Source organism: Coregonus lavaretus (genome assembly GCF_964263955.1).
Source record: "Coregonus lavaretus genome assembly, contig: HAP1_SCAFFOLD_2790, whole genome shotgun sequence".
NCBI classification, from domain to species: domain Eukaryota; kingdom Metazoa; phylum Chordata; class Actinopteri; order Salmoniformes; family Salmonidae; genus Coregonus; species Coregonus lavaretus.
In genome coordinates this window covers 24724-49903 of record NW_028156830.1, presented here as the reverse complement: position 1 = coordinate 49903, position 25180 = coordinate 24724, and the positions used below count along the sequence as shown (strand labels likewise).

Below are 25180 nucleotides of genomic sequence, written 5' to 3'. Positions count from 1 at the left end.
AGTCTTAATTCAAGTGAAGTCAAAGTCAAAGACCACCATCATTACTTACTTGGTCATATTAAATATTAGCTGTAGTTCTACAGAAGCACAAATCAGGGACACCACAGTTTACAAAGAGTTGCTTTGACAATGTGTGTGTCTGTGTATGTGTGTGTGGCGTGTTCGTGTTACTTTAGAAATGTGTGTGTGTGTTCATGCATGAAGATGTGTGTGTGTCCAGTGTGTGTTCAGGATGTGTTTCCAGTGTGTGTGTGTGTTCAGGATGTGTGTGTGTGTTCATGCATGCATACAGGTGTGAGTGTGTGTTCAATGTGTTTGTGTGTGTACAGGATGTATGTGTGTGTGTGTAATTAATGGGAATAAGTGTGTTTTATATTACCATACAGTATAACATATGATCATTCAACAAGTCTCAAGTTACCTTAACTTCTCCTTTTGATACCTAGAAACATCTACATTAAATGAATTAGTGAAAAGTGAGTTAACATTCTAATGTGAATGATGATGATTTCTAATATTGTGTCTGGTTTCAGCCATCAGATGTCTGTGATCTCACACTGGACCTAAACACAGTAAACAGATTCCTCTCTCTGTCTGAGGAGAACAGAAAGGTGACATGTAGGAGAGAGGAGCAGCCGTATCCTGATCACCCAGAGAGATTTGAGGTCTATAGTCAGGTGCTGTGTAGAGAGGGTCTGACTGGGCGCTGTTACTGGGAGGTAGAGTGGAGTGGGAGAGAGGCTGTTATAGGAGTGGCATATAAAGGAATCAGCAGGAGAGGAGGGGGTAATGACTGTGTTATTGGATGTAATGACAAGTCCTGGAGTCTGTTCTGCTCTGACAACAGTTACTCTGCCTGGCACAATAATAACCCCACTACCATAGACGTCCCCGTCTCCAGCTCCCACAGAGTAGGAGTGTATCTGGACTTTCCAGCCGGCACTCTGTCCTTCTACAGAGTCTCCTCTGACACACTGACCCACCTGTACACATTCCACTCCACATTCACTGAGCCCTTCTATCCAGGGTTTAGGGTTTATGGTGTTGACTCCTCAGTGTCCCTGTAAATAATAACCATGGTAACACTGACACACACACACACACACTGGACACACTGGACACACACTGGACACACACAAGCACACACACACTGGACACACACTGAACAAACACACACACTGAACACACACACTGGACACACACACACACACACTGACAACACACAAACACACACACACACACTGGACACAAACACACTGGACACACACACACAGTGGACACACACAAGCACACACACACACACACACTGACAACACACAAACACACACACACACACACACACACACACTGGACAAATAAACACACTGGACACACACACACGCACACACTGTACACACACACACTGAACACACACACTGGACACACACAAACACACTAAACACACACACACACACACACTGTACACACACACTAGACACACACAAACACACACACACACACACACACACACACACACTGGACACAAACAAACACACACACTGCACAAACACTGGACACACTCACACTGGACACACACACACTGGACACACACACACTGGACACACACACACACACACTGGACAAACACACACACACTGGACACACACACACATATACACTGGACACTCACACACACATACACACACTAGACACACACTAGACACACACACACACTGAACACACACACTGGACACACACACACACTGGACACACACACACACTGAACACACACACACACACACACACTGGACAAACACACACACTGGACACACACACACACACTGTACAAATACACACACACATACACTGGACACACACACACACTAGACACACACACACACTAGACACACACACACACTGGACATACAAACACACACACACTGGACACACACACATTGGACACACACACACACACACACTGGACACACACACACTGGACACACACACACTGGACACACACACACACTGGACACACACACACACTGGACACACACACACACATATACACTGGACACACACACACACTTGACACACACACACACACACACCGGACACACACACAAACACACTTGGGACACACATACACACACTGGACACACACACACACTGAACACACACACACACACACACACACACACACTGGACACACAAACACACACACCGGAAACACATTGGACACACACTGGACACACACTGGACATACACACACACACACACACACACTGGACACCCTCACACTGGACACACACACACACACACACACACACTGGACACACACATGCAGGACAAACACACACACACACACACCGGACACACACACACACACACATATACACTGGACACACACACACACACACACACAAACACACTTGGGACACACATACACACACCGGACACACACACAAACACACTTGGGACACACATACACACACTGGACACACACACACACTGAACAAACACACACAAACACACACACACTGGACACACACACACACCGGACACACACACACACACACACACAAACACTGGACACACACACACACACACACACACACAAACACACTTGGGACACACATACACACACCGGACACACACACAAACACACTTGGGACACACATACACTCACTGGACACACACACACACTGAACACACACACACAAACACACACACACTGGACACACACACACACACACTGAACAAACACTCACACTGGACACACACTGGACACACAAACACACACTGGACATACACACACTGGACACACACACACACACTGGACACACACACACTGGACACACACACACTGGACACACAGACACACTGGACACACACACACACACACACACACAAACACACTTGATACACACACACAAACACACTGGACAAACACACACACACTGGACAAACACACACACTGGACACACACACACTGGACACATTTCCATGTGTTGGATTTTGATGAAAGGAAATCCCATATAGCCTACTGGACAGGACTTTGCTATGGCATCTTCTGTTTGGGTGTCTCAGGTCAGGTCTGAGCCATGATCAGAATGTGTCTCTGTGTCTATTTCCAGCCCTGCCATTTCTACCTATCCTGATCTAGTGTTTCACCCCTGACCTCCTCACACCGTCTCATTGTCCATGTCTGCTTTTAGCTCCCACCTCTACTTCACTGTGTTATAATGGACCTTATGCTTGTTATGTCACCTCTGTAACCAGTTATCAAACATACTGACATTTCTGACCCTATCCCATGGCCCTACTTTCTACAACTGAACATTTAAATTCCTCTATGAGTTTTGTTTAGTGTCCATTTACTTATCTATGTATTTGTTGTATATTGGGGTTGTGCCGCAGAGCATCATGGGGGTTTGTATGTGTTGAGATGATCACGTTCCAGATAAATGGTTGAACTGATTTCTGTCTCCCGTCTCATCATTATTGAATTGTTATACAGACGTGGTTATGAAACCCACGAGACATAACAAAAGATTGGTGATGAGTAAGTCTGAATCTACAGGAACTATTCTGTCTGGAAGAAGTGGGTTTTTACAACTGTTTAAAACTGTTATTTTCTGGGGTACAGTCTAGGCTAATGTTAGCACAGTGTATTGCTAGCAGAGGCAAGTGCATAGTCGAGCTAGCTAAGAAAGAGCGTTAACCAGTGGTGTAAAGTACTTAAGTAAAAATACTTTAAAGTACTACCTAAGTAGTTTTTTGGGGGTATATGTACTTGACTTTACTATTCATATTTTTTACAACTTTTACTTTCACTTCACTACATTCCTAAAGAAAATAATGTACTTTTTACTCCATACATTTTCCCTGACACCCAAAAGTACTCGTTACATTTTGAATGCTTAGCAGGACAGAAAATGGTCAAATTCACACACTTATCAAGAGAACATCCCTACTGCCTCTGATCTGGCAGACTCACTAAACACAAATGCTTTGTTTGTAAATTGTCTGAGTGTTGGAGTTTGCCTCTGGCTGAATGTACATTTTAAAAACAAGAAAATCGTCTGGTTTGCTTTATGTAAGGAATTTGAAATGATTTATACTTCTACTTTTACTTTTGATACTTAAGTATATTTTAGCAATTACATTTACTTTTGATACTTAAGTATATTTAAAACCAAATACTTTTAGACTTTTATTCAAGTAGTATTTTACTGGGTGACTTTCACTTTTAGTTGAGTCATTTTCTATTAAGGTATCTTTACTTTTACTCAAGTATGACAATTGGGTACTTTTTCCACCACTGGAGTTAACATCGTCATGGACGGCAGAAAAGGACTCGAGACGGACATCGGAGTGGGAAAACAACGTGATTAAAAAGGAGGAATATACAGTGATTAAAGGAAAGGACATTTATTCAACTGTGAAGACAAACCTTTTAATTAAATCTGCTAAATGAGCGAATTTAGGAGGAAACATCAGTGAGTGAAGTGAATGAAGATCACATGACTGAGGAAAATATTGCTTTGGTTGAGGACAATACTGAAGTGAGTGACAATCAGGAGCTTATTGAGAAATGAAAAATTATTGGAATTGTTGGAAACATTGGACAGTTTGATGAAAGTATTGATCAGTGGAGCTCATATACAGAACAGTTTGAATATTTTGTTCTTGTAAATGACATGGATGAGGACAACATTGTGCCTACATGTTTTAGTGTAATGGGGCCAAAGACATTTAATTTACTAGGCAGCCTGCTACAGCCAGTCAGAACAGGTAATAAGACGTATGGGGATATTGTGGAGATACTTAAAGGACATTTTTCACCAGAACCACTAGTTAATGCTGAAAGGTTCAGGTTCCACAGGAGACATCAGGAAGAGGGAGAATCAGTAACAATGTTTGCTGCTGCATTAAAGAAACCACCAGAACACTGAGTTTAATGCTGTTCTAAATGACATCATTAGAGACAGACTAGTATGTGGGCTACGGAGTGAAGCTACACAAAAGAGACTGTTGACTGAAAGTCATCTGACCTTGGCAAAGGACATTGAAAACAGTGTGTCCATGGAACTAGCTGCTAAAGAGGCTCACCAGTTGAGTTCATCAGGAACTTAGTGGGTTCATCTAACAATCCTAATCACCAGCTGATACATTTTAATCTCATACACAGGTTAAACCTTCCACCTAGAAAACATAATTTAATAGAAATCACAACCACTCCTCTGTGTGATCTATGTAATCAAGGTGCCTTGGGCTCCTTTAATCATATGTACTGGGAGTGACCAGGGGACATGTTTTGGAAAGAGGTATCCTCATACCTTGTTCCCCCAGACTGTTATTACTGAATGATAATTCACCACTGTCATTACAGCAAAGACGTATAATGTTGTCAGGTTGGACAGCAGCTAAAAAGATGTTGGAACTAAGATGGCAACCACCACACCTCATTGGATCAGCACTTTTATAGATATCATTTATTTAGAACTATCCACTGCTAGGATCCATGGGGCTAGCCAAACAACAATTGCAGCTGAAACCATAAAATAACTCCTGTAGTTGGTTTTACCCAACAGATTAACCGTTAATTATCATTTTTGTGCAAATGTGTACCTTGATTTAGTATTTAATTTCATGGAGATCAGGTTGGGTGTGTTGGGGTGGTCCCAGGAGGGGTTGGAGGGTGGGTTGGGGTGGTCCCAGGAGGGGTTGGAGGGTGGGTTGGGGTAGTCCCAGGAGGGGTTGGGGTGGTCCCAGGAGGGGTTGGAGGGTGGGTTGGGGTGGTCCCAGGAGGGGTTGGGGTGGTCCCAGGAGGGGTTGGAAGGTGGGTTGTGGTGGTCCCAGGAGGGGTTGGAGGGTGGGTTGGGGTGGTCCCAGGAAGGGTTGGAGGGTGGGTTGGGGTGGTCCCAGGAGGGGTTGGAGGGTGGGTTGGGGTGGTCCCAGGAGGGGTTGGAGGGTGGGTTGGGGTGGTCCCAGGAGGGGTTGGAGGGTGGGTTGGGGTGGTCCCAGGAGGGGTTGGAGGGTGGGTTGGGGTGGTCCCAGGAGGGGTTGGAGGGTGGGTTGGGGTGGTCCCAGGAAGGGTTGGAGGGTGGGTTGGGGTGGTCCCAGGAGGGGTTGGAGGGTGGGTTGGGGTGGTCCCAGGAGGGGTTGGAGGGTGCGTTGGGGTGGTCCCAGGAGGGGTTGGAGGGTGTGTTGGGGTGGTCCCAGGAGGGGTTGGAGGGTGGGTTGGGGTGGTCCCAGGAGGGGTTGGAGGGTGTGTTGGGGTGGTCCCAGGAGGGGTTGGAGGGTGGGTTGGGGTGGTCCCAGGAGGGGTTGGAGGGTGTGTTGATGCAGCTGAGGTGGGTGATTGTATATGTGGTTTATTATAATTGTATTTATCTGCAATAACTAGTTTCCATAATATACTGATATATAGTTTAACAGTATTGTGTCTATAGCTGTATAACCATTCCTGCTGCTATTTGTTCTGATATATATTTTAACAGTATTGTGTCTCTAGCTGTATAACCATTCCTGCTGCTATTTGTTCTGATATATATTTTAACATTATTGTGTCTCTAGCTGTATAACAATTCCTGCTGCTATTTGTTCTTGTCTGTGTTCCTTTCAAATAAATAAAACGTTTCAACAGAGTTTCAACTGAAAATCAGAGACCGGGAAATCAAGTCACATGCTGGTGTAAGGACATGGATTGTCCAGCCTGTGGTAAAAAGGGCCACATCGGACAAGTCTCCAGAAACAAAAAGAGAACAGAGAAATCACAAAAACGGGAAACAAGAAACAGACATTCCAACGAAAGACAAATAGACATGTTCACACTGTTGAGTAAGAGAACACTGAGGTGAGTGACTCATCAGACCAGGAAGTCACACTGAAAATCCTGACTTTTTCCTGGCGGGTCGCACGGCTACTATGTCTCCCCCTTGCTAGAGGGACAGCCGGTGGGTATGGAGATTGACACAGGGGCAGCTGTATCTCTTGTGTCAGAATAAATCCACTGAAACACCTTCCACTTCAACCAGCGCACCTCATGTTAAAGACTTACACAGGTGAATGTGTCACTGTGAGAGGCATCACTGATGTCACAGTTCAGGTAAACAGACAAACTGAAAAGCTGCCACTCTATGTTGTGAAAGGAGACTATGCATCACTACTGGGATGTTCATAGATGGAGAAAATCACACTGGACTGGCCATCAGTGCATACAATGACACATGGAGAAACAGACCTACCTGCCATCTTAAAGAAACATGGAGAAGTCTTTAATGGACAGCTGGGTAGTATGAACGACATTACAGGGAAGCTTAGCATTAAGCCAGACAGCAAACCAACGTTTCTGAAAGCAGGACCTGTACCTTATGCTATCAGACCAAAAGTCAAGGCTGACTTGGAGGCTTTAGTCAAGAACAAAGTACTGGAGCCGGTCAGCATGAGTGAATGCATGAGCAACACCCATCTACCAGTCCTTAACACTAGAACCGCCTGTTCTTTCAGCATATAAGAACCCGCTAGTGAAAGTTACCAGGCGTCCACTTTAGCATATGCATCAGATGCATATCAACCAGCAAGGTGCAAGGTGTGCAAACATGGTTTGTTAAATAAACGCTTGATAAATAGTGCATCATACATTGTAAAGGATTAATTGCATGAAGAAATATTAGTGGAAATATATCAATAAAAAAATAACAACAATAGTTAATTCTACAAAGTAAAAATAAAATCTGCCTTTAGCCTATTTCTGTTTCCCTTACAATAAAAACATTACAGTGTAAACCATTTAATCAACTGTATTTGTAGATTCAATTAGTAATAGAGTTAATAAAGTCGATTTACAGTTTATTTTGACAAAGTACAAATGAAAAAAGTATAATAATAATAATATAACCAGCCAGGTGTTCAGGTGAAATGATTTGCTGTATTCCTAAACAAAAGTTCCAGTGCATGAACAATTATAAAGGATGAATTGCATAAATACATTTTTGTGGAAATATATTCATGACAAGATATAAAAACAATAATGTGTTGATTGTATCAGACACTGTACCGCGCCTTTACACATGAACCAATCACGTCTTCTCTTTATGCTTCAGGTCCACCAACAAATCAAATTTGTTCCCTGCACACAGTTTTCATGGGCCTTGTTCGGTGTGCACCTGCCAACTTGACATTGTGTCTTTCTCCCCAGTGGGAGCTGTGGTGCTTGGGGAAGAGGGAGAACAGGACCTGCTGTCTTGACATTGTGTATTTTTCCCCAGTGGGAGCTGTGGTTCTTGGGGAAGAGGGAGAACAGGACCTGCTGTCTTGACATTGTGTATTTTTCCCCAGTGGGAGCTGTGGTGCTTGGGGAAGAGGGAGAGCAGGACCTGCTGTCTTGACATTGTGTATTTTTCCCCAGTGGGAGCTGTGGTGCTTGGGGAAGAGGGAGAACAGGACCTGCTGTCTTGACATTGTGTATTTTTCCCCAGTGGGAGCTGTGGTGCTTGGGGAAGAAGGAGAACAGGACCTGCTGTCTTGACATTGTGTCTTTTTTTTTTGGGCTCCACGTGTCTCAAAACCACAGTCTCAGACAGTCTCTCACCCGCTGATCTGGTTTAATCTTTCCCCAGATATGGAAAGACACTGAGCAAGTTGGTTTCCACATCCACGGCTAACCAAAACAGAAGTCACATTCACCATTATCAGTTTCTATCTGGTTTCTATTGGCCATTCATCCATTGGCGACAGAATATTATGTTACTAGTTTCTGCTTAGTAACCAGAGCAATGCTGGCACTAGAGTGGTCATGTGCTAAATGAATGAACAGCAGGGATGTTGGTGAAAAAATGATATTTGGAAATAGAGCTTCACCTCTTGAATGTTGAGAGTTATTTGATGAAGGTAAGTGTCATAGAAACTGCAGAATATGCTCTTTCAGATACAGCACTATATAGAAATCACAATGTTTTACCTGCATGTGACTCTGAAGGAGGATTTGATAAAGAGATGCTCCTTTCCCTGCATCTGTCAATTACAAGATGCGCCCATCTCTTCATGTACAATTTGACAACTGATAATATTGTCACTCATCAGACTATTTAATCTGGTCTATTGGCTAACTCTTATTATGTGTGAAATGAGTTTTGGTATAGTTTAGGTGTAGTTTTGATGGGCCGGCTGTGAGGCTGACTGGCATCATTTGTTCACTCATCAACTTCGGTAGTCAAGGATATGTTTTGCATTTTTCTAAAGGCCTTCTTTTTGCAACACAATCTCACACTCAATTCGAGCAAATATGTACAAAAAGTATTTTAGCAGATTTTGTGCGTTTTTGTGTGGCTTAATTCGCCCCCCAAAAATGTATTTTCCTATGAATGAAGTCATACAAAAATGTGTATTTTCACACAAAATCAGCCACACAAAAATGCATGCTTTTTGTGCATATTTGCACGGATTGAGTGTGAGATTGTGTTGACTGCAACACATAGCATGTTTTCGTTTCCCACAATACATTTGATTAGTAATATACTTATAGTAAATAAAACAGACCTGTAACAGTTTATTTTTACAAAGTAAAACATAAAAGAGAAATGTATCAACCCACAAGGCGTGTGGTCAAATGATTTGCTGCTGATAAACAGGCATAACACAAACTCATCATTACACTATTGTTGTTCTAAATGAATTCAACATCTGCACCCTCCTTATCATTCAGTTAAGCCTAATTTAAATTCAATTGTGAAGTAAGGTGCAAAACTATCGCCCATTCATCCATTTGTCATTTATTCAGTGAGGAAAGAGAGACTCATTAGTGGCACATTGTCTTGGCAGATTATGTGGGGAATAGGTGTGAAAAAAATGGGTAACAAGGCTCAAAATACTTTTCTGTTTGTGAAAACAGCATGTTTCTATGATCTGTCATTAAAAACTGTCATTAACTCCCGAGTGGCGCAGTGGTCTAAGGCACTGCATCGCAGTGCTAGCTGTGCCACTAGAGATCCTGGTTTGAATCCAGGCGCTGTCGTAGCCGGCCGTGACCGGGAGACCCATGGGGTGGCGCACAAGTCGTCCAGGGTAGGGGAGGGAATGGCCGGCAGGGATGTTGGTAGAGCATGGCGTTTGCAACCAGGGTTGTGGATTTGATTCCCGCGGGGGGCCAGTATGAAAAAAATATATATATACATATATATGTATGCACTCACAAACTGTAAGTCGCTCTGGATAAGAGCGTCTGCTAAATGACTAAAATGTAAAAAGATAAAAATAAATGTCTTTAAAAATGAACCCGCCCTTCCCACCAGCCTCCTCTGCGAAATGTCTCTGTTCTGGTAAAAGAGAAGTAGATAGTTTATGTTGTTTCTACATTAAACCACAGGTTCTGTTCTTGAGACTGATGGGGAAGAGTGGGGTGGAAAGGCTTTTGCAACACTACTTTAGTTAGCACAACCTTGTGACTAATTTTACTTCCTGTTTGCGATACTTGGGGGAAATTCAATGTTATCTTTCTACCTTCCCAATACCTTCCCCCATGTCTCATATTCACTGTTATCTTTCTGTCTTCCCAATACTTTCCCACACAGAGATGGCTTGATGTGGTGTGCAGCATAGAGTGTATAGTCCTTTAGTCTCTATGGGCCAGATGGTAGTGTACAGTTTAGAGATGGCTAGATGTGGTGAGCAGCATAGAGTGTATAGTCCTTTAGTCTCTATGGGCCAGATGGCCAGTTGGTGAGGGCCACAGCATGGGGAAAGAAACTGTTCAGATGGGGGTCTATAACATCCAATCACATAGGTTTACAGCAGCTGACAGTTGCAACATCATTGCTAAAAATGCAAACTGCCTTGGTTTAGATAAAGACAAGCTCTGTACAGATGCAGGATCTTAATTTAATCAGCCTGTTGCAGGAGAACTAAAACTTGTTGTGTATTTGAGGGTTAAAAAGGCTTCTGAAGTTTGTAATTACAATTTTTCCACCTTTCCCTTTTGAAAAATGTCAATTTATTATTACATTTACATCATTTAGCAGATGCTCTTACCCAGAGCGACTTACAGTTAGTGAATACATTTCTATTTATTTTATACTGGCCCCCCGTGGGAATCAAACCCACAACCCTGGCGTTGCAAACGCCATGCTCTATCAACTGAGCTACATCCCTGCTGGCCATTCCCTCCCCTACCCTGGGCCAATTGTGCGCCACCCATGAGTCTCCCGGTCGCGGCCAGCTACGACAGAGCCTGGATTCGAACCAGGATCTCTAGTGGCACAGTTAGCACTGCGATGCAGTGCCTTAGACCACTGCTCCACTCAGGAGACTGATTATAATCCACATAATATTTCAAATGTCGTGTTGCTTCAGGATTATTTTCCTGCTGTAGCAAACGGGCTCAAATTAAGATCCTACATATGTAGCAATATACCTGTCTTTAATGTACATGGCTATATTAGGAGGACAGGATTCTCTTTACACCATTGTTTTTTGACCATTTGACATATTTTATTTACTGTTGTTTAGGCTGGTTGAATGAGTTCCCTATGAGAGGCTACTTCATCTGCAAGAAAACAGGCGGCCGCACCAGTTTCCTCATTTGAAATTAAAAGTAAGTGTGTAGCCTACGCACTTACAAAATGGCTGTTTAAACTGTGGGACACATTTCTCTGCAACATTAAAATTAGGATAAATGTGTTGATTTGAAGGAAAGACGGGCAGACTCTGGTAAGTCTAGGCTACATAGAACTATTATATTAGAAAGTTAGGTTGTTTACAGACATTCAATAGTCAGAGTAGGTTTGATAATATGATCACTTATCATGCTGACCAACCTGATGGTCTCTGTTGGAAATGTGAAACATGTCATGCCTAGGCTACATGCTCTGTCCTGCTACTGGTAGGCCTGTAACGTTATGGGAACTGATCTGAACAGGTTTAGGCTGGTCATCTAGGATATGTAGGCTATAGCTGAGGTATAGACCTCCATCTGCATATCATTAACAAACCTCTGTTATATATTATAACCTAGCCTACTTTACATAATATAAATCTCCTACTTGTTGCAAAAATACTTTCTGAATGTATCAATGATTTTCCCTCAGATCAATCATGCCCGTTTTAGCCCTTCTGTCTACATTCTCAGATTGAAAGACAACAAATGGCCGACTTTTAATGAATAGAAATAAGTGTGAGACATGGCCTTGTGTTGCTGCACTGTCTATAACTACCTTAACAAACAGTGACTTATTATTATTATTGACAGTTAACATGGAGAAGAGATGTCACAACCTGATGTTCATGTGATTGCATTAAATAGCCTGACTGTTTCGATATGTCTGTTAGTAAATGTTTTATTTCTAAGAGATAATTATTAAATGAGAACAATGGACATTCTAGAATGAGTTGTCACTGTGTTAACTACAACCAACATGCTGCATCTCTGTTTAGGGGTCAGTGGTCTAAAATGAGTCTCTCTGGGGAGAGAGAGGAGGGGGTCCCTGCCTCTAAAATGAGTCTCTCTGGGGAGAGAGAGGAGGGGGGCCATGCCTCTAAAATGCATCTCTCTGGGGAACATGACACCAAAGCTAAGAGGTGAGATAACAATTTTATGAAGAATTTGTTAAGTTTATTTCTAAAATAAATAGCTATCTTAAGAGCTATCGTAAATTGCTCTGGAATAGAGTATCTGCTAAATCAGGAGTTCCCAATCCGGGGTCAGTGGAGGTACTGCAGGGGTTCTGCAGCACCCTGACTGGACTCGTTGCAATGGAAGACATTTGATAGAATCTTCACGACACGACCACTTTGCCTACTCTTCATTATTGCCTAATATAATGGAATGCATATTTCTTTAACCAATTCTGATGGTTGTTACAAGCAGAATTTTGACAATATTACCGTTATACCAACACACTCTTCACACCCGTTTAACAACTCTAAATAGCTTTGGCATCGTAGGCATCCCGTGTCAATAATGTTGCCTACAACGTTGCATACAATGTTCATTTTCATCTAACACATATTTCGCCCTAGATGCCTTCAATTGGCCATTTTATAGCCATGCCCAAATTAGAAGTATTTTTTAACAACGTGATGTTGCGCTCCAAAGGGATAACTTGAAAAAACATGATGTAGGTAATTAAATAATTGTGTTTATTATACACTTAGAAAATAAGGTTCCTTATAGAAAATAAGGTTCCTGATTATTATTTGACCATGCTTGTCACTTATGAACATTTTTGAACATCTTGGCATGGTTCTGTTATAATCTCCACCCGGCACAGCCAGAAGAGGACTGGCCACCCCTCATAGCCTGGTTCCTCTCTAGGTTTCTTCCTAGGTTTTGCCTTTCTAGGGAGTTTTTCCTAGCCACCGTGCTTCTACACCTGCATTACTAGCTGTTTGGGGTTTTAGGCTGGGTTTCTGTACAGCACTTCGAGATATTAGCTGATGTAAGAAGGGCTATATAAAATAAAATTGATTGAAATTGATTATAGAACCAAAAAGGCTTCTATCACTTCCTTAATATATGGAACCACTAAAAGTTAGATATATTGTTGGGTTTAGTGAAGAAGAACCTCTAGAGTTCTGATCAACAAAAGGTGAATGTTTTGAGGATGTGAACCCAGCAGCCCTCCAGTGGTCAGATCAAGCCCGCCTGTTTTTCCAGCGCCCGGCTCGGGATTCGAACCAGCCACCTTTCTGCCATAGGTCCATCTCCTGCCACAGCTCAAACTCTTTAGCCGCTGGGCGAAAACCTGAGTTTCTCTTCAGAAATAAGCATGAGTTGATCTGCCAAAATGAAGACAACATGCTATGCAGACATACATGGTATCACTTATACATAATTATTATACATAAATCATTGCCAAAAGCACAAGACATACGGTTCCATGTAGGTCTATATTATTTATGGATTGATCATATAGAAATATAGAAACATTATTTTAACTACTCCAAAGCAATTACATGTGGCGCAGGAACCACTGACTCGCTGCATTATTCTAAAGTATTATCAAGACACCTGTTGTTAATTCTTAACTGGTTAGGACAGCTCATGAGGTGTCCTAAATATCTGCCGACTAGGTGGGACTAGAGGCTTCATGCATAGCTTTAATTTATACCCATAAGAGTAGAAGTCTTTATTCTCAGCACTTATACGACCAATTTTCTACTCTGAGACACTTTGTGGATATGGGCCCAGATCTCAAAATATTGTTATAAAAAAAACGTAGAAAGTCTGTTTGACATAATTTAAAAAAGGCATATTACTAATGTAAGCCACTGTAAAGACTGGGTTTAGATTATTGTGTTGCTCTGCTCATGTCCGCGTTCTGGAACTGTCCGCGTCCACGTACGGTTTGGCGCCAAGCAAGGTGAGGTGATCTTGGGGAATAACGACGGAGTTCAATACAGTGTTGAGACGCCAAAGTTTATTGTTCAATTTGCTTTTTGCTTAATGGTCAGGGACAGTATGAGTGTAGCCAGATCCTTTTCACTCGCTATCCTTGTTTCATTTTGTGCTTCAACGGATTTGTCATCATCCTTGAGACAGGGCCAGACGAACGACCTGCCAGTTAGCCAAGCTAGTCGGTACAGCTAGCTAAGCTAGCTACTCTACCAGCAGCATCCTAGTTATCCTAGCTACCACTACATCATCACCGGCTGCCTGCATTTCTTGTGGACCGATGGAGCTCCCGGGTTGTTTCTTCCACCTGTTAAATACCTACCACTACATCAACTTTTGAATATTATTTTTGGGGCCATTTTTTTCAAAGATTTTTCATTTACATTACATTTCCATTTTAGTCATTTAGCAGACGCTCTTATCCAGAGCGACTTACAGGAGCAATTAGGGTTAAGTGCCTTGCTCAAGGGCACATTTACGTCATTTAGCAGACGCTCTTATCCAGAGCGACTCACAAATTGGTGCGTTCACCCTATAGCCAGTGGGATAACCACTTTACAAGGATTACTTTATCCTATCCCAGGTATTCCTTAAAGAGGTGGGGTTTCAAAATATCTCCGGAAGGTGGTGAGTGACTCCGCTGTCCTGGCGTCGTGAGGGAGCTTGTTCCACCATTGGGGTGCCAGAGCAGCGAACAGTTTTGACTGGGCTGAGCGGGAACTATGCTTCCGCAGAGGAAGGGGAGTCAGCAGGCCAGAGGTGGATGAACGCAATGCCCTCGTTGGGTGTAGGGACTGATCAGAGCCCGAAGGTACAGAGGTGCCGTTCCCCTCACTGCTCCATAGGCAAGCACCATGCTCTTGTAGCGGATGCGAGCTTCAACTGGAAGCCAATGGAGTGTGCGGAGGAGGGGGGTGATGTGAGAGAACTTGGGAAGGTTGAACACCAGACGGGCTGCGGCATTCTGGATGAGTTGTAGGAGTTTAATGGCACAGGCAGGGAGGCCAGCCAACAGCGAGTTGCAGTAGTCCAGACGGGAGATGACAAGTGCCTGGATTAGGACCTGTGCCGCTTCCTGTGTAAGGCAGGGTCGTACTCTCCGGATGTTGTAGAGCATGAACCTGCAGGAGCGGGTCACCGCCTTGATGTTGGCGGAGAACGACAGGGTGTTGTCCAGGGTCACGCCTAGGCTCTTCGCACTCTGGGAGGAGGACACAGCGGAGTTGTCAACCGTGATGGCGAGATCATGGAACGGCAGTCCTTCCCCGGGAGGAAGAGCAGCTCCGTCTTGCCAGGGTTCAGCTTGAGGTGGTGATCCGTCATCCATACTGATATGTCTGCCAGACATGCAGAGATGCGATTCGCCACCTGGTTATCAGAAGGGGGAAAGGAGAAGATTAGTTGTGTATCGTCAGCGTAGCAATGATAGGAGAGGCCATGTGAGGATATGACAGAGCCAAGTGACTTGGTGTATAGGGAGAAAATGAGAGGGCCTAGAACTGAGCCATGGGGGACACCAGTGGTGAGAGCACGTGGTGCGGAGACAGCTTCTCGCCACGCCACTTGGTAGGAGCGACCGGTCAGGTAGGACGCAATCCAGGAGTGAGTCGCGCCGGAGATGCCCAGCTCGGAGAGGGTGGAGAGGAGGATCTGATGGTTCACAGTATCAAAGGCAGCAGACAGGTCTAGAAGGACAAGAGCAGAGGAGAGAGAGTTAGCTTTAGCAGTGTGGAGAGCCTCCGTGACACAGAGAAGAGCAGTCTCAGTTGAATGACCAGTCCTGAAACCTGACTGGTTTGGATCAAGAAGGTCATTCTGAGAGAGATAGCAAGAGAGTTGGCTAAAGACGGCACGCTCAATAGTTTTGGAAAGAAAAGAAAGAAGGGATACTGGTCTGTAGTTGTTGACATCAGTGGGATCGAGTGTTGGTTTTTTGAGAAGGGGAGCAACTCTCGCTCTCTTGAAGACGGAAGGGACATGGCCAGCGGTCAAGGATGAGTTGATCAGCGAGGTGAGGTAGGGGAGAAGGTCACCGGAGATGATCTGGAGAAGAGAGGAGGGGATGGGGTCAAGCGGGCAGGTTGTTGGGCGGCCTGCAGTCACAAGTCGCAGGATTTTATCTGGAGAGAGGGGGGAGAAAGACGTCAAAGCATAGGGTAGGGCAGTGTGAGTAGGACCAGCAGTGTCATTAGACTTAACAAACGAGGATTGAATGTCGTCAACCTTCTTTTCAAAGTGGTTGACGAAGTCATCCACAGAGAGAGAGGAGGGGGGGGGGGGGGGGGGGGGATTCAGCAGGGAGGAAAATGTGGCAAAGAGCTTCCTAGGGTTAGAGGCAGATGCTTGGAGTTTAGAGTGGTAGAAAGTGGCCTTAGCAGCAGAAACAGATGAAGAAAATGTAGAGAGGAGGGAGTGAAAAGATGCCAGGTCGGCAGGGAGTTTAGTTTTCTTCCATTTCCGCTCCGCTGCCCGGAGCTCTGTTCTGTGAGCTCGCAATGAGTCATCAAGCCACGGAGCTGGAGGGGAGGACCGAGCCGGTCGGGAGGATAGGGGACACAGAGAGTCAAAGGATGCAGAAAGGGAGGAGAGGAGGGTTGAGGAGGCAGAATCAGGAGATTGGAGGGAGAAGGATTGAGCAGAGGGAAGAGATGATAGGATGGAAGAGGAGAGAGTAGTGGGAGAGAGAGAGCGAAGGTTGCGGCGGCGCATTACCATCTGTGTAGGGGCAGAGTGAGTAGTGTGGGAGGAGAGCGAGAGAGAAAAGGAAACAAAGTAGTTGTCGGAGACATGGAGGGGAGTTGCAGTGAGATTAGTAGAAGAGCAGCATCTAGTAAAGATGAGGTCAAGCGTATTGCCTGCCTTGTGAGTAGGGGGGGACGGTGAGAGGGTGAGGTCAAAAGAGGAGAGGAGTGGAAAGAAGGAGGCAGAGAGAAATGAGTCAAATGTGGACATAGGGAGGTTGAAATCCCCCAAAACTGTGAGGGGTGAGCCATCCTCAGGAAAGGAACTTATCAAGGCGTCAAGCTCATTGATGAACTCTCCAAGGGAACCTGGAGGGCGATAGATGACAAGGATATTAAGCTTAAATGGGCTAGTGACTGTGACAGCATGGAATTCAAATGAGGAGATAGACAGATGGGTTAGGGGAAAAATTGAGAATATCCACTTGGGAGAGATGAGGATTCCTGTGCCACCACCCCTCTGACCAGATGCTCTCGGGGAATGCGAGAACACATGGTCAGACGAGGAGAGAGCAGTAGGAGTAGCAGTGTTTTCAGTGGTAATCCATGTTTCCGTCAGCGCCAGGAAGTCGAGGGACTGGAGATTAGCATAGGCTGGGACGAAGTCAGCTTTGTTGGCAGCAGAACGGCAGTTCCAGAGGCTGCCTGAGACCTGGAACTCCAGGTGTGGGGTGCGTGCAGGGACCACCAGGTTAGAGAGGCAGCAGCCACGCGGTGTGGGGCGTTTGTGTAGCCTGTGCAGAGAACAGGGATAGGCAGAGGCATAGTTGACAGGCTGTAGCAAATGGCTACAATAATGCAGAGGAGATCGGAATGAAATGAACTAAACATCTGGGAGAGTAGAGAGCAGGGCCTACCTCACCAAAAACTTCTACCTCAGAAACTATAATTGTTTCACTGAACCACCCGAACAAAAACTCTACCAACTTCCACCTTTAGAAATCAGAATTGTTGTGAACCACAGCGGTTCAATGTTTAAAGGAATAGACTCAACCCACTTTATTCAGCTAGCTAACTATGACACCATAGCTAACTAGCATGCTAGCATCCAAAAACGCACAGTTTAGCACCAACACTTGGTCACAACAAACCACCAATAGTGTGTTAACACACTAAGCAGATAATTCGTGTCCGTGTCTGTTGGCTAGCTAGCAATGGCCACTGTGTTGACCTTGTTTGAAGAACGGCTAGCTAGCTAGCTTCGTGCTACCCCCGGCACCGCCGAAAAACAATGCCAACCCACAGTAACTACCCACAACAGCCCACGATGCCTAGCTATGACGCCATAGCTAACTAGCATGCTAGCATCCAATAACACACAGTTTAGCACCAATACTTGGTTACAACAAACTACCAAGAGTGTGTTAACACACTAAACAGATAATTCATGTCCGTGTCTAGTTCCTTTCGTAACGCAGCAAAAATTAAACGTTGGCTAGCTAGCACATTAACATTGGAAACCACTCTCCACCATTGCACTAAACAGATAATTACCAATAAACGTTACCAGTAGCTACCCGCTAGCTAGCTAGCCTCGTGCTTCGCCGGGCTCCGCCGTAACAATACTTAAACAATACGTAAACAATACTTACCTACAATAATTGCCTGCGGAAACCTACAATAACTACCTAAATAACTACCTAAATAAACTACCTACCTACGATCTAAATACATGGTTTAAGCTTTACTCAACACCATATGAGAAGCCAAGCTTACCTCCTGCTAGAGAAAACACAACCTCTCCCGACTAATACATTTGTAATCAGATTAAAACTAGATCAATGCATCCGCCATGGAGCCCGGTTTCATAATATTACCTTCTGTCCCTGGTTATGACAAACTACAGGCCTTATTTTAGGTCATTTTTCACCCTACCAGCTCATAATAGTGCTATTGAGCTCCGTGACAACGACTCGCATTCAGAACTTTCTATTCCCAGCCCAAAGCCCATCAAACATTAAACATTTTCTGGTCATGGTTTACCATATTTGTTTTAAGAAAAAAGTGTACAATCTAAACAAAATGCATGTCCCTGTCCTCTTTTTCAAGATGTGGCCGATTTAAACTGCCAGAATATTATTTATTAAGAAATAACAATTTTTCTTTGATGATTTGTTGTTTCTAAATGGCTGCTGGGTAATTTGATATGCATGGAAATCTTTGTTCAGAGGCATCGAATTGAGCGAATGCTGCGCAGGTTCACTGAGTTGCAAACCAAATGGGTATAATGGGGTGATTGTTGTCTAATTGGGTGGTCTAGGTAATTGATTTGTAGATCTGACACAGTTGCTACCACAGATTATGAGCCTAGCAGGTGTCGTGAATGAGGTATGTAGTACCCACATACGGACACAGGGAGGAGCAAGACAGATATAACCCCTTCTGTTTTTTTTGCCTTAAAATCAATCAATCAATCAAATGTATTTTTAAAGCCCTTTTTACATCAGCAGAAACTCTAACCATATGTATAACCTATTTTAGCCATAACCCTAATTCTAGGGTAGGGTAGCCTAGAACACTTTTAGAAACTATTTTAGTAATAATATTATCTTAGTAAATACAATTATAGTGCGAAATAGCATTTTGAATATTTTGTTAATGAAAAGCTGTCAAGCGTTTTGCTGTTTTATTTTGTTATTAGTTATTTTATGATATGTATTATTGCAAGGCAGAACACTTGATAAATAAGCCACATTAGTTTTATTTTTCAAAAGTTGTTTGAACTGGGTGACCTAGTAACCTCTATGTGAAAGTCCAGAAATTGGCGTGGGATAGGTGGGGCAGGTTTGAGACTGATCTAAGGAATTAACAAGAAAAATACACTTTATTGTACGTGAATTAATAACTTTTATTAGCTAAATATTTCCAATAGATGGCAGCATATGACCACGAAGCATCAGTTATAGGCTACAAGCAGCAATATGATTGACATGAAATAGCATGCAACCAAAGACTATATGTCCCATGATTTTCTAAAATGGTCACTCATTACTTTAGTTTGCTATATATCTCGTATTAGGCCTGTGTTGCTTTTGGAAGAGCAATTAAACAGTGACTATAGCAGGTGTTGAACCTTGGGTAAATAATCACTAGTCAGATGCTCCAACCTCAACCCTAGTATACATGCATTATGAAATATCTAATATTGCGATTAAACTACCTCGGAATAGAAAAGACAAGAGTGCGTCTTCCAGCCCCCCAATAAATTACATCATGCAACCCTCACGGTTAGCAAATGTACCTCAACATGCCCCTCGCTTGTGCTAGAAGGCAGAGTGCTCGCTGCTGGTTGATGAATCTGACAATGAATGTACCAGGAAAATACAATTTTCTCGACCAGAGTTAACTAATTTAATGTTCAGGCTTATTGATAATCATTATAGTAATGAAGTATGATTTCAAAACATGAGCATAAAAACAGGTAATAATAAACATGAATTATCATTATATTATTTCACAGTAATCTGTTAAATGCTTTTTCAGTCCTTCCTCTTGCATTAGCAGTGTGGAAAGGGACAGTAAAAAGCGTGTGCAGGAGTTTTCCTGTGAGGGGGAGTGGTGGTGTATCCAGGGAGAAAACTAAATTAACCTTCTGAAATGTCATTCATGGTCTTATGCTGCCATCTATTGGAATTATTTAGCAACTGCAGTAGTACTGAATAATGTGTATCCTTACTAAAGTAGTAATTACTCAGAATTACAAAATATGACATTTTCTACTTCATTTTACCACTTACAACCATAAAATAACCATTTATAGCATAACAAACAATGAAACTGACATTAACCAAAAACACCATACATTTAGTTAACTATATATATATATATACTATTTACTGAGATGGGTGACATTATCTGCCAAAGTAATACCACTGTAGATAAAGAAGAGCTCTCCAGTATGTGAACCAAAACTTTCAAAGACCATTTTCTCAAAATTGAGGTTACAAGTTTATCATCTTTCAAAGCAGAATTACTTTCCCATTGTTCCTCAACTGTAGTGTATGATATACCTTTTTCTAGCTGAGTCTCTACTTTTATCCAATGTAAAAAACACAATTTCAAATTTTGCTACAGAGGATTGAATCGAGCAGGTCGGTCACATTTGACTGTGTAGAACCTAGCAGTACTACTTATTTCTCTGAGAGTGAGGCAGATATATTATTACTGTGTAAAACCTAGCAGTACTACTTATTTCTCTGAGAGTGAGGCAGATATATTATTACTGTGTAAAACCTAGCAGTACTACTTATTTCTCTGAGAGTGAGACTGATATATAGCATTTTGAAAAAAAACATGATTATTTGTCTCTCTGAAATGAAACCATCAAGTGATAGATTTCAAAACAAACACATGTCTGTCATTGAACAACCCCATACCATGATTAGATAGTGAAAAAACACAACCATTTATTTAGAAGCTAACATTTCTGAAAATGGATATATAGCGTTTTGGAATGAAACTCTTCTTATGTTTCCCAATCTGAGCTCAGAGTAGATGAGAGATGTAATGTATGTCTCTGTTGTGTTGAAGTCCAATCAAGCAGGAGAGACCAGCCTCCCCTGTACCCAGCTGTGTGTCCATGAAGAGTGACAAGTCTATGGGTCTTCCTATATGGTTTAGAGAGGGAGACTTTTCTACTGTACAAAGGTAAGAAGAACTCATGGGTCATGGTCAGTGAGTTAAACAACACTGTCTCTAGTCATTTCTCCTGTCCCATTTTCTCATTTATTTTAGTTGTTTTCATAATCGATAGGCTAAACCTTTTTTCCATTTTCATAGTCCTAAAACAATATTAAACCAACACTACATTCCCTCCCTGTGTGTGTGTGTGTGTGTGTGTGTGTGTGTGTGTCTGTGTGTGTGTGTGTGTGTGTGTGTGTGTGTGTGTGTGTGTGTGTGTGTGTGTGTGCACTCCCTGGATGAGGAAATGTAATCTCATGTTTTGTCCACAGAAACCAACAGGAGAGATCAGAGTCAGAGATTCTCAGTGATCAGTCTTCCCAGAGTCATCAAACAGACCTGGCCTCCATATTCAGTGTATGTGGTCCTGTTATGTACATTTGTTTTTGTTTACCTCAAGTAAAGTTGATCTGTCAGTCATTCATTCATGTGTTAATGAGAAAGCATTCATTCTCTTGCTTCAGTTGCTTGAAGAGAATATTATGACATTTGTGAAGAACGAGCTGAAGATGTTCAAGAGGATTCTTAGTCCGGAACTCCCAGAAGGCTTTGAGAGTCAGAAGCAGGATAAGGAAGTGGTGGATGCTGAAGATGAGAAGCAGGAGAGCAGTGCCAGAGAGGGGGCTCTGAAGATCACACTGCACGTCCTGAGGAAAATGAACCAGAAGGAGCTTGCTGACACACTGGAGAAAAGTAAGAGCTGTCTGCCTCATGTTGAATGTTGTTTTAGAACATTTAAAAGCTGTAGCTAAAGTACAGCTAAAGTAGCTGTGTAACTCAGTGATATTGTAGCAGCCTTAACACAACACCTAGTGACCTCATCAAGTAGCAGCAGGGATGTGTTGTGTTGATTAATTGAGAGAGAGAGAGAGAGAGAGAGAGAGAGAGAGAGAGAGAGAGAGAGAGAGAGAGAGAGAGAGAGAGAGAGAGAGAGAGAGAGAGAGAGAGAGAGAGAGAGAGAGAGATAAAACCAATAATTATATAATCAGTCACACCAGTCTGTAATGCATTATGAAAACATTTACACATTTATACAGTCAGTTATGCGAAGAAATTATTATAATTAAAGATGTATAACAGTCCTAGAATACTGTAGGCATTAAAACAGATGTAATATTAATATCCTCTGTGTTATTTCTTCATTCAGATGAGCTTGCTGTGATTTGCCAACGTGAACTCAAATCTAATCTAAAGAAGAAGTTTCAATGTGTATTTGAGGGGATCGCTAAACAAGGAAACCCAATACTTCTCAATAAGATCTACACAGAGCTCTACATCACAGAGGGTGGAACAGGAGAGGTCAATAATGAACATGAGCTGAGACAGATTGAGACAACAACCAGGAAACAAGCAGGACCAGAGACTGCAATCAAATGTAACGACATCTTCAAACCCTTAACTGGACAAGACAAATTTATCAGAACTGTGCTGACAAAGGGAGTCGCTGGCATTGGAAAAACAGTCTCTGCGCAGAAGTTCATTCTGGACTGGGCTGAAGGAAAAGCAAATCAGGATGTCCAATTTGTATTTTCATTCCCTTTCCGGGAGCTGAATTTGATGAAAGGTGAAAAACACACTTTGATTGAACTTCTTAATCATTTCTCAATGGAAACCAAAGAATCAAGAATCTCCAACTACGACAAGTACAAAGTTCTGTTCATCTTTGATGGTCTGGATGAGTGCCGACTGCCCCTAGACTTCCAGAAGAACAATATCTGTTGTGACGTCACAAAGTCAACCTCAGTGGATGTTCTGCTGACAAATCTCATCAAGGGAAATCTGCTTTCCTCGGCTCTCCTCTGGATAACTACCCGACCTGCAGCAGCCAATAAGATCCCTTCAGGGTGTGTTGACCAGGTGACAGAGGTACGAGGGTTCAATGACCAACAGAAGGAGGAGTACTTCAGGAAGAGATTCAGTGATGAGGACATGGCCAGCAGAATCATCTCACACATAAAGACATCAAGGAGCCTCCACATCATGTGCCACATTCCAGTCTTCTGTTGGATTTCTGCAACAGTCCTTGAACACATGTTGAGTACAGACAAGAGAGAAGAGATGCCCAAGACTCTGACTGAGATGTACACACACCTTGTGGAGTTTCATACCAAACAGAAGAATGAAAAGTATCTTGGGAAAGAAGAGACAGGTCCACACTGGAATACAGAGAGCATTCTGTCACTGGGAAAACTGGCTTTTCAACAGCTTGTTGAGGGCAATCTAATTTTCTATGAAGAAGACCTGAAAGAGGCTGGAATTGATGTTAATGAAGCCTCAGTGTACTCAGGATTGTGCACACAGATCTTTAAAGAGGAATGTGGGCTGTACCAGGACAAATTGTACTGCTTTGTGCATCTGAGCATCCAGGAGTTTCTGGCTGCTGTATATGTGTTCCTCTCATTCATCAACAACAATGAGAATCTAATGGCCAAACCTCAATCAACGTCCAGCAACTTTTCTGTGAGGATCAGACACAAGCGTAAAGTTACTTTCTACAAGAGTGCTGTGGACAAAGCCTTACAAAGTGAGACAGGAAACCTGGACCTGTTCCTCCGCTTCCTTCTGGGCCTCTCACTGGAGTCCAATCAGAAGCACTTACGAGGTCTACTGACAAAGACAAGAAGCAGCTCACAGAGCCATGAAGAAACAGTCAAGTACATCAAGGTGAAGATCAGGGAGAATCCCTCTCCAGAGAGGTGCATCAATCTGTTCCACTGTCTGAATGAACTGAATGACCATTCTCTAGTGGAGGAGATCCAAAGCTACCTGAGATCAGGAAGTCTCTCAAAAGAAGAACTTTCACCTGCACAGTGGTCAGCTCTGGTCTTTGTGTTGCTGACTTCAGAAAAGGAGCTGGATGTGTTTGACCTGAAGAAATACTCCAGATCAGAGGAAGGTCTTCTGAGGCTGCTGCCAGTGGTCAAAGCCTCCAGAGCTGCTCTGTGAGTACATCAAATGACATATAAGAACTAATCATCAGGAAGAAATATTAAGTTTAGAGTAAAATATGTATTATAATATGTATATAATATTCTATTGAAAAACATATTGAATAAATGCATTGATTTTCACATTAGTATAACAATATGACCATACAATTCTAGGAGACGGTAGATGAATCTATATGTTGTTTAAGAGAATAAACCAAATGCATCTGCCATTGTCCTTCTACACTACTGGTGTTAAATTAACAGTGTTTGTGAAATCATGATGATCTCTCTGTCAGGCTGTCAGGCTGTCTAGTCACAGAGGAAGGATGTGCTTCTCTGGTCTCAGCTCTGAAGTCAAACCCCTCACACCTGAGAGAGCTGGATCTGAGTAACAATGACCTGAAGGATTCAGGAGTGAAGCTGCTCTCTGCTGGACTGGGGAATCCCCACTGTAAACT

The 25180-nt window shown here is 43.0% G+C and overlaps 1 protein-coding gene across 1 annotated transcript; it reads left to right on the top strand.

Annotated features, from left to right (window-relative positions):
* Nucleotides 1-22884: 22884 nt before the first annotated feature.
* On the top strand, nt 22885-24890 carry LOC311119651 (NLR family CARD domain-containing protein 3-like; the record flags this gene model as incomplete). Its single annotated transcript, XM_084194323.1, has 2 exons — nt 22885-23961; nt 24193-24890. Coding segments are annotated over 2 exons (1623 nt in total), but the record flags the coding sequence as incomplete, so codon positions are not given.
* Between the last annotated feature and the right edge of the window lie 290 nt (nt 24891-25180).